The 15,528-nt window shown below is 48.5% G+C and overlaps 1 protein-coding gene across 1 annotated transcript in view; it reads left to right on the forward strand.

The window, feature by feature from the left end:
- ABLIM3 (actin binding LIM protein family member 3) overlaps positions 1-10,385 on the forward strand; it is a gene marked incomplete at its 5' end in the record, with an annotated part of 115,930 nt that extends 105,545 nt beyond the window's left edge. Inside the window, 6 exons of the mRNA XM_080698677.1 lie at positions 290-319; positions 825-883; positions 2,249-2,309; positions 3,052-3,059; positions 3,603-3,683; positions 10,152-10,385. Of these exons, the coding sequence (XP_080554803.1) occupies positions 290-319; positions 825-883; positions 2,249-2,309; positions 3,052-3,059; positions 3,603-3,683; positions 10,152-10,265 (353 nt within the window). The 3' untranslated portion in view covers positions 10,266-10,385. The remainder of the gene's footprint in view (positions 1-289; positions 320-824; positions 884-2,248; positions 2,310-3,051; positions 3,060-3,602; positions 3,684-10,151) is intronic.
- Positions 10,386-15,528: the final 5,143 nt, after the last annotated feature.

Below are 15,528 nucleotides of genomic sequence, written 5' to 3' on the forward strand. Positions count from 1 at the left end.
ACTTGCCCAGCCTGTGAGAGGCCCTGTGCTCCATCCCCAGCACCACACACACATGGGCAAATTACCTCTGTTCACAATAGGTGCTGGGCTGGGAGCTGGCAGTGAAAGGGAGGAGGGGATACAGGTGCAACAGGTAGAAACTGACCAATGAGAAAGGAGGTGCTGATGGAGGCATCTCCTCCCTGCCAGCCAGGGTGGCCGAGCATGAGAGCCATGTCTCTGTCCCCATGAACTGTCTGTCATATCTGTCTGTCCCATGAGCACTAACCTCAGTTTTTCTCTCCTGCAGCCCCTCGTTCACACTACCTGGCTGACAGTGGTATGTTCTCCCTGCCCTACTTTCAGCCAAGACAGTCCCCCGTGTCCCTAGTGACCATCCAGTGTGATTTTTCCATGCACAGTTCTGATCTCAAGGCATCCACCCCACTGCAGCCATCAGCCCATTGGCCTCCGTGTATGGCTCTTGAACCAATGTCGCTGTGTCTAGCAGCTCCCACCAAACTGGGAGCCTGCTTGTCACCTTCTGAGCGTGACTCCAACTCCAGGCTTTGTCCAGAGCCACCCATGACCAGAACACAGGAGGCTAGATGTGTAGAGGCCAAGGCAGAAGAGTGGGGTGGGGGTACTTCTGGTGGGCCAGGGTGAGGCACCCTGAGATGGTCAAGCTGCAGGTCTGGAGGGCATCAGGAAGAGCTAATGGCCTCTGGCTTGTACCTCTTCCCACTGGAGCAGGAGTAACAGGGGCCATGTGTAGCTGGAAGACCCATGGGAGAGTGACTCCTGGCTTAGAGCTCCTGGTAATAGTTCTGGCTCCTTCTTTTCAGATCCTCTCATCTCCAAATCTGCCTCCCTGCCTGCCTACAGGAGAAATGGGCTGCACAGGGTAAGAGGGCTGTGCTGGGGGACCTTACCACCCAGATGCTAACAAGTGGGACTTTAGCTCATTACTACAATAGCTACCTATTGTGCCTGGGAGAATGGCCTTAGGGCTGGAGGTGGGTTAACTAAAAGAACCCAACAAGCCCAGTGTGGTGGCTCATGCTTCTTATCCCAGCATTCAGGAGGCTGAGACCAGAGGATCACAGTTCACAGACAGCCTCAGCTACCTAGTGCGGCCCTCTGCAACTTAGAGAAAACCTGTTTCAAAACAAAGAATAAAAAATAGGTCCAGGGGTGTAGCTCAGAGGTTGAATGCCCATGGGTTCCATTCCCAGACCTGCCAAAAAAGAAGAAGAAGAAGAAGAAGAAGAAGAAGAAGAAGAAGAAGAAGAAGAAGAAGAAGAAGAAGAAGAAGAAGCCAACAGGGATGACTGTTCCCCCCTCCTCTGTGACCCTTATGCAAAGGGGCCCCCTGGGGAAGACTAGAGAGGGAGGACTAGTACTTACCAGGCCTAAGCTTTGCAGAGAGGGTAATTACCAGTGTTCACCCTACTTTGGATGGAGGAATTGGGGCACAGATTGGTGAGGTGACCTGCCCAGGCTCTCACACCCAAGAAGCCGTGGAGCCAGGATTCAAGTGTAGGCCAACGGACTCCACAACCCACGTCTGACTGCCATGGCCCAGGGCCTCTCACCTGGCACATCGTCTTCTGAGCTCTTTGGCAGTCTGTGACATAGAAACATCATGGAAGCTGTGAGCCAGATGAAAGGCTGAAAGGGGATGAAAATGTCTTGTTAGCACTAGCCGTGTGGCTGGACAAGTCGTGGGGGCAAAGGGCAGGGACACAGACGGATATCAATTTGTTGTGTACCTACTAAGTACCAGGCACTGTCCAGGTGCTGGTGACCCTGCTCCTGTAGAGCTCCCTTGGTAGTCGGGAGATGGACAATAAACAAGGAAATGTGTGACATGAGGTCGGGTGGTTGGAAGACTAGAAGAACACAAAGCCAGTGTGCGGGGATGAGGTCAGAGAGGGGTGAGTTTAAACAAAGGCTTGAGTGTGGGGAGGGAACCTTGCAAGAGCCATCTGGACTCAGGGAAGTGAATATCTAAGTCCACAATGGGGAGGGTGCCATGGTCCTGAGCCACAGGGTTGGGGGAGCATGGGAAAGCCAGACAGGACGTCATTAGGGCCTTGCACGCTGGGCAGGGGTTTCCGAGGGTCCCAGTCAGTGTGCCCAACCTGGATTTCTAATGGGATGCCTAGTACCCTCCCAGCCCTGGTACGTGTTCTGGACAGGGGTGGGTGCTTCCGGGAGGCAGAGGCGAGCTGATCTCAGGCCAGCCCTGGCTCTGTCTCCCCTGCAGACACCCAGCGCAGACCTCTTCCACTACGACAGCATGAATGCAGTCAACTGGGGCATGCGAGGTGAGCGCAGGCTGGCTGGGGTGCGGGAGGAGACCCCCGTGGGCCTTCCCAGGGACTCCGGATGCACTGCTCACAACTGCTGCTCGACCTCTGGCACACAATGGCTACAGATTCTGTTCCGATGCTGGGCTCTGTCCAAAGCCTGGGTTCCCACTCCTTCTCGCTTCACTCTTCTTTCCCCTGCTCGGCCCTCAACCTCTCAAGCCCTGGCCTTGGGTGATCTCTAGGCCATCTGTCCCATCTGGGTTCCCAGAGCCATCACAGAGTGCCAAGCTCCCTGCACTGCTGAGCTAGAGCCCTGCCAGCCCAGGGGAGGGAAACGCTCAGAGCCAAATGTGCATTGTTCCCAGAAAATACTCCCTGGGCTTCAGGCTCCATCCGGAACGCTCCCACGCCATCCTCCACCAGCTCCTCCAGGCAGGCACATCAGAGCCTTGCATGATTCGCCCCACATGGTGGTCAATTGTGTCCTTGTGCCTCACCATCTCGGGTTCTCCTTATTTCACTTCTAAACATCTCACAGCTCTTTTCCCTCGAAACTGTCTCAAGATCAGCCCAACTCCAGCTATCTATCATGCTCCCAATAGCCATGACTCTCTTCTACGGTGAGCTCAGCAAGAACGAGATCTCTGCAGGGTCAAGAGCAGGAAATCCACAGAGGCCAGAGAGACTCGGGGGCCACTGCAGGGGCACAGCAGGGGCAGTAGGCTTTAATCTGTGCATGTCTCTTTTCTCTCTGCAGAGTACAAGGTAAAGGACACATGGACCCTGGCAGTCTCTGGGATGTTGGGAGCCACTACATGGGGGACAATCAAGATGATACCAGCACCATCTCTGCATGGAAGAGAATATAGATGACTAATCCCAAGGGTCCTTTCAAACTAACATTTTCTATTCCTCTTTGGTCCACTTTCCCTGTCCTGAGTCTCCTGTCTACTGAAGTTGGACCAATCTGGTCCTCAGACACTCTAGTGGCTTCCTAAGCCACCAGATACCGCACATTTACAGTGAGGAAGCCTTGTGCCCCCATTAATGCCAAATGCCACCAAATGTCCCTAGAAGTTCTAGGGGACTCCCCGGGGCTTTGTCCTTTGCAAGAAGGTGCCTTAAGCTTGAGCTTGCAGGGCAACCCAAAGGCAGGGGGATCCAGTCTTCCCTCAGACTTACCCTCTGGCCCTCTCTGGATAGAGGAAACATCCCAGACCAAAAATATATAGAGAGAGATATATAGGGCTGAAAGAAACAAGCCGCCACCTTCACCCAGCCAGAAACATCCCCCACCTTTCTCCTTAGATCTACCCATACGAACTGCTGTTGGTGACCACAAGAGGAAGAAACCGACTGCCCAAGGATGTGGACCGGACACGCTTAGAGGTAAGTCTAGCCTTTGGGTTTGAAGAAATTCCAAAGTCACCTGGTCCATCTGTCTCAGAAGGAGGGGACAGATGAAACAGATGCCTTTAAGGCCCTACAGTTGCTGAAAAGACAGAGATGTGAACCAGCTTCCACAGTGCAGCCTGCTCTGTGCTGCCCTGCGCTGCAGCCGCAGTCCACAGCAGCAGCCATCCTACCTGGTGCCGGTGGTGTTCTGCAGACAGAGGAGAGCTAGTTTTGGTCCCTGCCCTGGAAGGGCCTGTGGACTCAAAACTGTATATGCAGCTGGTGTTTGTGATGGGGAGGACAGGGAGGCAGCACTGCAGAGAAGGCAGAAGCAGGAGCAAGCCCAGGACCCCTAGGTTTTCCCTAATTTATTCCGTCTCTAGGTGGGCAGCTTTGACCAAATGCCAGCCTCACCCAACCCTTCGTTTGCTCCTCCTGCAGTGAGGCAGAGGGGATGCTTCCCTTGAGTTGCTGAGAAAAGTGAATGAACAATGCACATCAAGCCCTGAGCACAGGGTCTGGAGAAATGTTAGCTTCCTGCTACTCAGAGAAAAGCACAAAAGCCTGGATTGGTTGACACCAGCTGGCAGGAAGGAGGAGGACTTAGGTGAATTTGGAAAACAAGTTGGGTTTGGGTGGAGAGACAGGTGAGCATGATGAGCAGGAGAAACCATAGAAACAAAGGCGCAGCGGTGGATAGACGTGGCATCCAGCATTCTATGTGCTTCTCTCCCTGCCCTTCCCATCCCATGAGCCTCCTTGCTCCTCAGGTGCCCACACTAGTGATTGTAGTACACCGATCCTCCTCCAGTCCTCCCAAAGGACAGGTCACCTGCCTGTTCTCCCGCCCCCACACCCCAGCCTGTATTCAGGGTGCAGATCAAGTGCTTCTCACTCTCCTTTTATCAGAGATCATCTACCTATCCATTTCCTCTGCCTGGTCCTGAGCCTTCCAGGGTCAAAGTTTGTCAAAACCACAGGGCCTGGGCTGGAAGAGACGTCAGGAAGTGTTTGTGGCATTGAACACAGGCTTCTAAGAGAGGAGGTTCCGTTCTCCTAGGGAAGAGGAGATGGGCCACCTTTGACCTGATACTGAGGAATTCACCAAAGGTAGAGGGTAGAGGAAGAGGAGGGCGGTGAGTGGGCCGGGAAGCTCCGTGTTCTGGTTCTAGCCTGTGAGGTTAGAGGGCTGAGGAGGTGGACGATTCTCCTCAGGATTATAATAAGAGCCTCCTCCTTTTCTCTAGGTGCTGAAGGGGACAGCTCCTAGGCTTCAGGATACAAACACCTCCAGTTCTCCTAGAAGCTCAGGCTTGGGGAGGGCGGGGAGGGTTTAATCTTTGCTGAGCATCAGAAAGAATCACCCAGGGGGCATTTTATCATCAGTGTCCCCACCCCAGACCAATTAAATCACATTCTGGAAAGGAAGCATCAGTATTTTATTAAAAGTTCCCAAATGTCAAAAATAAAGAGCTAACCGGACGTGGTTGGCACGCTTGTAATCCCAGCATTCGGGAGGCTGAGACAGGAGGATCGCAGTTCTTGGACAGCCTCAGCTATTTAGTGAGGCCCTTTGCAATTCAGTGAAACCCTTTTTCAAAATAAAGAATAAAAAATAGGTCTAGGGCCGGGCGTGGTGGCGCACACTTGTAATCCCCGTGCTTGGGAGGCGGAGGCAGGAGGATCACGCAGGTTCGAAGCCAGCTGCGCTGGCTTAAGAGACCCTGTTTCCAAATAAAGATATAGAAAATAGGTCTGGGAGGGTAGCCCGGAGGTAGAAGGGCTCCCAGGAACCCCAGTACCACAAAAAAAAATAGGTCTAGGGGTGTATCTCAGAGGTAAAATGCCCCTGCATTTCATCCCCAGTACTGAAAAAAAAAAAAAAAAAGAGCTAAAACCACTGAGCTAGAAGTACTGCCTTAGCCCCTGCAGCAGTTCAGGAAGCAGCGTATAGAAAGAAAATGTGATCTTGTCCTCAAGGAGCTCAGGATATACATATTCATTCATTCAATAAATATTTATTTAAACTCTATTATATACTCCAAGTACCGTTCTACGTATTGCAGGGCATCAGTTAATGAAACAGAGTCCCTGCTCTTGGAGCTTGTATTCTTATGTGAGAAGACAGACACTAAAGGGCACAAGGGAAGAATAAAGGCTAGCCAGGCATGGTGGTGCATGCCTGGAACCCCAGCACTTGGGAGGCTGAGAAAGGAGGATTGTGGGTTCAAGACCAACCCCAGAAACTTAGTAAGGCCCTCGGCAACTTAGAAAGAACCCGTTTCAAAACAAAACAAGGACCAGGCATGGTGGCGCACACTTGAAATCCCAGTACTTGGGAAGCTGAGACAGGAGGATCGCACAGGTTCAAAGCCAGCCTCAGCTACTTAGTGAGACACTGATTCCAAATAAAGTATAAAATAGGTCTGAGAGTATAGCCCTGAGGTAGAAAAGCCCCTGGGTTCCACCTCCAGTACCACCAAAAAATATATATATACATAACTATATATAAATATATATATTTATTTAAAGGGGCTGGTGTGTAGCTCATTGGTAGAACACCCCTGAGTTCTGGGTTCAGTCCCCAGTACCACAATCAATAAATAAATGCTGTACTGTGTTAGAAGGCCATAAAAACCAAGGAAAAAAAAGTAAGAGGAGATCGGAGTAGGTCTTATAGATTATGTGAAATTAAAAGTGGGGGAGGGGTTAGCCATGCCATCAGAAGACAGAGGGCCTTCTGGCAGAGGGAACAGCCCGTGCCAAGGCCCTAATGCAGGGGCAAGGTGAGTGTGTTTAATGAAAGTGAGCGGTGAGTACACCTGCGTCACGTGAGCACAGACAAGAAGATGAAGCTGAAGTCAGGGGAAACTGGGGCCAGATCGTGGTGTGTGCCATCACAGCACTTGACATGGCTGTCACCTGGTGAGAGGGTGCGGCGGTGACACTTCCAGGGCCATGTGCAGAGCGCATGACCCGCATCCTCCCATTCACCCGCACGGTGCCAACCAGGCAGGAACTAGGATGTCCCCGCTCTCCAGAAGAGCAGATGGAGGCTCAGGACGCTCATGTCACTTGCCCAAGGTCACACTTCCAAGTCCACCTGATTCTAAAGCCATGCTCTTCACATGTCTGTTCTAAAGTCTGCGGTGAATGTGAACTGCACCTGGCTGTTGGCAGGGAGGAAGGGGCTCCAGCGAGCCCTCCGCTTCCTTTCAGAGTGGCCAAGCCCCTTCTTTTCTCCTGCCTCTCATAAGAAAGGTATGTGAACTGTTTGGTTCATCATTCTGCCAGCAGACCAACTCGGCGAATCCGGCAAGTTTGCAAGCAGGACATATTCCATATGCTTCTCTCCTTTTTTTTGTGTGTGTGTGTGATAGTGAGGATTGAACCCAGGGGCATTACACCTCCAAGCTACACCCCACTCCTATTTTTTATTCTTTATTTTGAAACAGGGTCTCACTGAGTTACCAATGGCCTCACTAAGTAGCTGAGGCTGGCGGCAAATCTGCAATCCTCCTGTCTCAGCCTCCCAAGTACTGGGATTACAAGCGTATGCCTGGCTCATATGCTTCTCTTTTTAAACTTGATTTCAAATTTGCTTTCTTAAAATGTCAGTCTTCCAGAAAAGTTGTGAGAATAGTAAAAATGATGCATGAAACAGTTCAAATAATGCTGTGTACATATAGGAAGGAATCACTGCCAATCTCAATAATAATCAATAAGAAGAGGGGCAGGAGGGCAGGAAGAAAACACACCAAGTGCTGTGCTCGTCTGTTCCTACTCCTCTTACCCTCACTATGACGTATAACTATGATGCACCAATAAATGTATATTTTTAAAGGGAAAAAACAAACACAGTAGAAAAAACCAACTAAAGAATCAATAGTCACCTCCACCCTCCAACTGTCAAAGAACAAATTAGACCGCGCTGCCATTTCCCTCAGACTTCACTGTGGAAGGAACAGAAGAGAAACCTCCCCACATCCAAATCAGTTTTCAGCAATCACCTGAGTCAAACAGTAGAGCCAGGTCCAAACACACTCTCGGAAGCAAATGTCTCATGTGGATGCTCATTCAAATAAACCAACTGTCAAAAGACATTTTTGAGACAATTGGGGGAGTTTTGCTATAGATGGATATTTAGGTAATTCCAAGAAATGGTACCTTTGTCTGTATATAAAAATGAGTCTGCACAGTGTCTAAGCTTTGCTTTGAAATACTTTTGCAAAGTGAATAGATGGCCAAAGCAAAGGCGATGAACTCTAGATAATTTTTTAACCTAAGTAATGGACACGCATATTATGTCATTGTCTGCTTTTTATATATTTTCAATTGTTCATGGTATACAGATTTTTTACATATTTTCAAATATTTTATTGGTGCATTATAATGACACATAATAGTGGGATCCGTTGCATATTTATACATGCACATAATATGATTTGGTCAAATTCACATGAATGGTTTTTTTTTGTTGGTGGTGGTGGTGTTTATTTTTATTTTATTTTTGTGGTACTGGGGATGGTACCCAGGGGCATTCTACCTCCAAGATACACCCCAGCCCTTTTTTTCTATTCTTTATCTTGAAACAGGGTTTCACTGAGTTGCAGAGGGCCTCACTAAGTAGCTGAGGCTGTCTATGAACCATGATCCTCCTGTCTCAGCCTCCCAAATGCTGGAATTACAAGGGTGTGCCACCAAACCCAGCTGGAAGTTGTTTGTTTTTTTTTTTTTAATGGAGTAGGTGAATCAAGAGAGGTCATACGAGCATGCTGCATTTAAAATCAGAACATCTAGACCTTGGTCTCAGCTCTGCCTCCTCCCCTCTCTCCCTCTTGAGCAAGTAAGTAATTTTAGTTCTCTGAGGTTGAGTTTTTTCATATTTCAATTGGATAATAATAATTTGTGGTTTTCTGAGTGATCAGAAAGATCAAGCCAAGTGTGGTGGAACACACTTGTAACCCCAGTATTTGGGAGGCTGAGACAAGAGGATCATAGGTTCGAGGCCAGCTTTAGCAACTTGTGAGGCACTCTGCAACTTAGTGAGACCCTATTTCAAAATAAAGAATAAAAAATTGAGCTGGGGGTAGAGCTCAGAGGTAGAATGCCCCTAGGTTCAATCCTCAGTACCACAAAAAAAAATTATCAAATGAGAACAGCAAAGTACATTCAGGAATCTTGAACAGATATGAAGAGGGCAATTAATTGTTGTTATTAAACACTGCAAAGTACAGAAAAACCACCTCAGTCACCAATGACCAATGACACTGTCACAGTGATGAAAGTTACCTTTGCTTGAAAAGTCTGTAAACGCAGCAAAAACATTAACTCACAGTCAAATTGGCCGGCACGCTTGCTAGTCATTGTGCAGCTGTGTACATGATTCTCACTGAATCTCCTTCAGTATCCAGCTAGCTAATGTAATTGCTGCCAGCAGACAAGCTCAGTGAATCGGCAAGTTTGCAGGCAGGATATATGCCATATGTTTCTCTTTTTAAACTTGATTTTCAGTTTCATTCTGAAAATTTTTAGACCTCCAGAAAAGTTGCAAGAACAGTAAAATGAACATCTCTCTACCCTTCACTTAAATGCACCAATTGTTAACATTTTTGCCACACTTTAAATATCATATGCTTCTAACTGGAGAAGCTCTTGACAGAGTATCACACCTTCAAGGATGCTCAGAAGGGCAGGAGGGATGCATGGGATGCGGAGCAGTGTTGGATCAGATGACATACTTACTCTTCATATAAGAAAGAGATGAACCGGGCGTGGTGGCGCACGCTTGTAATCCCCACGCTTGAGAGGCGGCGACAGAAGGATCGTGCAGGTTCGAAGCCAGCCTCGCTGGCTTTGGAGACCCTGTTTTCAAATAAAAAATATAAAATAGGTCTGGGAGTATAGCCTGGAGGTAGAAGGGTTTCCAGGAACCCCAGTACCACCAAAAAGAAAGAAAGAAAGAAAGAAAGAAAGAAAGAAAGAAAGAAAGAAAGAAAGAGAGGGGGGGGAGAAAAGAGATGAAGGACATTTTAGTGGGTTAAGAAATGTGAGCAGTAATTTTTTACCACTGGATTCATGAATAACCCTCCAGATCACTTGTAAAAATATTAGAGGAAGGGTACCTTAATATCTTAGATATGCCTCCTTTTTCTCCAAAGGAGATAGCATTAGTCCTTGCCTACTTCTGGCCACAAACACAGAAATGTCCGTGCACCAGAGTTGCTTGGAGGGAACAGAAGTCCCATCTGAGCCATGGGCCGGGGGCTTCCCCAGGCAGATCAGCTCCAGAAGCCCCTCTGGTGAAACTCGTTTCTGCATTCAGCCACTCCTTCCACATTCACACACTTCCCCGGGTTGGACCATGTGCCAGGCAGAGGGCACCCAGCAGAAATACATAGTGACCGACCCACACCTCACAGCCTCCTGCTGTCCTTTCTCCATCCTCTCTACCTCCTGCAGCGCCACTTGTCCCAGGAAGAGTTCTACCAGGTCTTCGGCATGACCATCTCGGAGTTTGAGCGACTAGCCCTCTGGAAGAGAAATGAACTGAAGAAGCAAGCCCGGCTATTCTAGGCAGAGGCTCTCTACATATAGATGCACTTATATAAAGATGTATGTAAAACTCTCTGTACTGAAGCACGGTATATTCCTCTTGTGTAACGGGACACGCTGCCTGCCACGAGACTTGCTGTTCTGTACTGCCAGGCAAGCCCACCTCATCGAGGGGTTTTTAATGCTCCTTACTGCTCTTTTCTAAGTGCTGTGGGATCCAGGAAGGGATTTGAGGGGATGCAGTCCTTTCGCTGGGGATCTTTTTTATACTGAAACATCTTTCCTAACTTGAGGCCCCAAAGATCCAACTCTCTTTCCTTAAAAGGTGCCTGGAAAAGTCTCCGCTCTCCGCTTCTTGGTCCTCTCCCAAGTCTCCAGCCTGATGCTGACCATGCATTTCTCAGACACTGTTGGCCCCAGAGGGGCCCTCCTCCCCCTGGGACGATCACAGTGATCTCCCCAGATTGCTGCACATCTTTGAGGGCTCATGAAGAACTGTCTCCAGGCCGAGCATGGTGGCACACACCTGTAATCCCAGTACTTGGGAGGCTGAGAAAGGAGGATTGCAGGTTTTAGGCCAGCCTCAGAAACTTAGCAAGGCCCTCCACAACTTAGCAAGACCCTGTTTCAAAATAAAAAATAAGAAAGAACTGGGATGTAGCTCAGAGGTAGAGTTCCCCTGGGTTTGATCCTCAATACCAAAAAAGAAAAAAATAATAATTTTCTCTACAGCTCTAATGAGGAACTCAGTGCTCTCTAGAGGTGATACAGTTAGAGGTGTGAGCTTCAGATCAACCCATTACACCAGTAGATGGAATTGGGCGGGGCCTAGGCCTCTCCGCCACTCTTCAGCCCTCCTCCTCCTGCTCCTGTCTCCCTTGTCCAAATCTAGAATTCATGGTAGAAAAAAGAAAGGTGCTTCCCTTCCCTCCACCACCTCCAACTGGCCCCTTTGCCTGGCCTAGACTTGGAGAAGCAGAGGAAAGGACGGGAGCCTGGCGCCTGGCAGGAGCCGAGCTGCAGGACCTCGTGGACCCCCCTGTCTCCCTCGCTGCTCCCAGCCCTCCCTGCCCTCCTCCTCCTTTCTAGGAGAGATCTATTCTTTGCAGCCTGTATTCTTCAGCCTTATTACAATCTATGTGCCTGATGATCTACACACCACAGGGCTAACGTTCCCACCACAGCTCCAAATGAACAACCAGACAGCTCTCACCACCCTCTCCAGGAGAGTAAGCTGCGCCCCAAAGAAAGGTTCTTGGCTGATGCCACTGACTCCTGTGTTGGCAGAACAACCACACTGCATCCCACCGGTCCTCAGGACCCGCTGCAAAGTTGGCCAGGTCTCATGGGGGAAACTTGGAGAGAGCAGCTGCTTACGAGATTCCAAAATGAGGCCAACGCTCATCCCACACTGCCACAGCCACTGCCTTTCCTGCCTCCTGGGATGGGTGAGAGCTTAACCTTCTCTCCTCCTCTCTCCAAACCTTCAAACCTGAGCGGGCCACGTGTGGCGGGGGCCGGCTCTTCTTGGAGATGCCTTGAGTCGGCCCAATTTGAGATCACAGAGGAAGGATGAAAATGCGGAAACGATAATGCTGATTCTCACGTGGCTGGCAGCGCGACGTGGCCAATGTAGAAGGGACTTTGGAGAACCCTCACTGAGCACCTGCCGATGCTGAGCACCTGCTGAATACAGCGCACTGGATGGGGAGGGGGAGGGGAACACTGGACAAATCCACATGGCCCTGGTCTCGGGGACCCGCCTACTAAGAGTGGGTCTCCTAAGGCATTATCAACCACTATGGATGTAAGGCAGAATGTGATAGGAGAAGGCGTGAGAAAGTGTCTTTGGCTTTAGGGAATGGCAGATGCAAGTTGGTGCAGACCAAGGAAAGCTTTCTGGAAGCTTTTTGCGTTTGAGCAAAATCAGGAAGGATCATTGTTAACTAGGAGGAAACTGCAAGTTGAAAGGGTGATGGGGTGGAAGGGGGAGAGGGAAGTTTGATGTACTCTCATTTTAAAATGTCCCTGCAACTTCTCTTTTTGGCCAATGTCTTTCAACTCTCCTGGCCCATGAGAAATGTCCCCAGCCAGACACAGTCATTTGAAACTGCCTCATTATCACTGGGTAACAACTTGCGAGATCGAAGGGCTTTTGTTATTCTTGTTGAATATTTTGTTTCCCATAAAAGCACATCATTTCAACCCAAACCTGTGTCCTGGCCTTTCTAGTGTGAGTGGGAAAGCCTGGCGTGGGGAGACGCTGAACCATGCATACTTTTTTCAGCCACTACTTTGGCCTTGGTTACTCTTCTGTAAATTGGGTACAGTTCTTAACATTATCCAGATTTTTTTTCAGCAGATGCAGGGTATCCCATGATGGCAAAGGATGCTCCAACCACAAAGTTCTGTGATCAGAAAGAATTGTAAGCACCAACAATGGGCCAAGTGCTACTCTGAGGACTTAAGACACATCATCTCATTTAAGCCTCTGTAACAACTCAAGAGGTAGCCATAATTCATAAATCCATCTCACATATCAGGAAACAGCTTTGAAGAAGATACCACCAGTAGAGCCCAGAGTCAATGGCTTAAACAGTGATAACGTGTCATCTTGCACAATCAGGAGCCCAAGATACAAGGTTAGTAAATTCAGCAGTTCAATGATGTCATCCAGAGCCCAGGTTCCTTATATCTCTTCACTCAGCTATTCTTGGTATTTTAGCTTTTGTCCTCTGTGAACTTGTCCCCTCATGTTTACGGGAGGGTGCTGTGGCTCCAGGCATCATATCCTCACACAACCACAACAGAAGTTAGGAAAGGAGTTTCCCTTTACATATCTTCTTTCCTGCTGGCCAGAACAAGGGAGCATGTCCATGCCCTTACTGTAGTGTATCCTGGGAAACAGCATTTGCAGCCTCAGTAGTGGGAGCAGGCACCTTCCTGAGAAGGAACCCAAGAGACCGGCAGGACAGGAGCGAACTCTGAGCAAGTGACTCTTGGCATCTCCACCAAGTAACCAGTAACCACCGTGCTGTTAAAAAGCACATCCTGTCCCTTCTTCTACAGACTCACAGCACATTGCCGGAAGTCCTAGAAGTCCTGCACTACCTTTTCCCAGCCCACTATTTTATAAACTAATTTGACATAAGCTCCATTTGAGAAATGTTAGACTTACTGTAGTTCATCTATTCTAAGATGCACACTTTGTTCCCATTTTGACATCTCTGGAAATGAGATGTGACTTAAAAGTAGCTTATTTCCTGACTGTTCATTCTGTGATTCTTTATTAAGAACTGTCACTAACTCTCACCTGCCTTCCAGACAGGTGGCTCAGATGTGCAAAAGGCGCGCTCGAGGGTGTGCCTTTGCTTCCTGACTGCACGCGGCCCAGCAAGTATTTACTTATTGGGCATCTGCTGCCAGGCAGGAAATGCTTTCCTCATGCACTTGGTCTGGAGGAGAAACAAATCCTAAATAAATAAATAAACAAACAGAAAAGGAGATAGCAGGTGAAAATAACTCCTATGGGCTAGACATGGTGGCTCACATTTGTAATCCCAGTACTTGGGAGGCTAAGACAGGAGGATCGCAGGTTTGCGGCCGGCCTCGGGTACTGAGTGAGGCCCTCTACAACTTACTGAGACCCTGTTTCAAAGTACAGAATAAAAAATAGGGCTGGGGGTGTAGCTCAGAGGGAGAATTCCCCTGGTTCAATCTCCAGTACCGCAAAAAAAAAAAAGAAGAATAAATAACTGCTACAGAAACAATAGACGGGGAGCTGATAGAGAGAAACAGAAAAGAATTCACTTCAAATGCTTGCTGAAGAATGAAAAGCACTTTGCCAGGGGGAAAGGAAGGGTGGGAATGGTGTATGCAAAGGTACTGAAATGGACAAGAACTCGGACCATCGGAGGGACTAAAAGTGCCAGGTGAGCATGGAATGGAGCAGGCAAAGAGGAAAGTGAGTTCAGAAGAGGTGAGCGGGCGGCGGGGGCCAGAACATGAGGGTCTGCAAGGGTCTCTTGTTCACTGAGGTGGAGTAGAGAGTCAGTCTCACTTGCACTGTGGTTATTTACGTGCCACAGATGGGGAGAATCACCCTAAGCCTTGCCGCTCAGAGTGTGGTGTAACCACAGCATCACCGGAGAGCTTGTGAGAAAGGCAGACACTCGGGTCCCGCCCTGACCTACTCCATCAGCATTTGTAATTTTTTATTATATAAAGCTAGTAACTTATTTTAATACGTTTTTATTGGTGCATCATCGTCTCATATCACAATGTAAATCATTTTGACAGCGCCATGCATGCACACAGCACTTGGTGAGTCCCCCCCCCATCTCCTCTCTGCCTAATACAAAGTACTGAGATTGACATTGGTACGTTCACATATGATGGTACATCAATGAATGAACCTCACTCTTCCCCCTCCCCTTCCCTTAGGCCACCTCCCTGGCTCCACTGAGGCCTCTCCTCCATTATCTGGAGTCCCTCTGGTGTTCCAATTACCCCCTAGCTTTGCACATATGAGAGAAAACATATGCCCCTTCGCTTTCTGTGACTGGCTAATTTCACTTAGCATAATGTTCTCCAGGCTCTTCCATTTTCTTGCAAACAACATAATTTTTTTTGTCTTTATTGCTGAGTAGAATTCCACTGTGGGAGGGCTGGGTGTGGTGGCGCACGCTTGTAATCCCAGCATTTGGAAGGCGGAGACCAGAGGATAGCAGTTTACAGACAGCCTCAGCTACTTAGCAATGCCCTTCGCAACTCAGTGAGACTCTGTTTCAAAAAATATAAAGACTAAAACATAGGACCGGGGGTGTAGCTTAGAGGTAGAATGCCCCTGGGTTTCATCCCCAGTACCAAACACACACACACACACACACACACACACACACACACACACACACACACAAATTCCACTGTGTGTAATTCCTATAATTTTGTAATCCATTCATCTGTTGATGGACACCTGGGTTAGTTGTTCCATAATTTGGCTATTGTGAATTGTGCTGCTATGAACATGGGTATGCATATATTGTTGTAGTTCCCTGATTTTGGCCCCTTTGGAAAGATACCCTGTAGTGGTATAGTCGGATCATATGGTTGATCCAGTCCCAATTTTATGAGAAATCTCCACACTGATCTCCATAGCGGCTGAACTAGTTTGCAATCCCATCAAAACTGGAGAAGAGTTCCAGTTTTCCCGCAATCTTGCCAAAATTTATTGTTTTTGACTTCTTGATGATTGCCATTCTGGTTGTGGTTAGAATCTCAGTGT

The sequence above is a fragment of the Muscardinus avellanarius genome, assembly GCF_963383645.1.
Source record: "Muscardinus avellanarius genome assembly, chromosome: 7".
Classification (NCBI taxonomy): Eukaryota; Metazoa; Chordata; class Mammalia; order Rodentia; family Gliridae; genus Muscardinus; species Muscardinus avellanarius.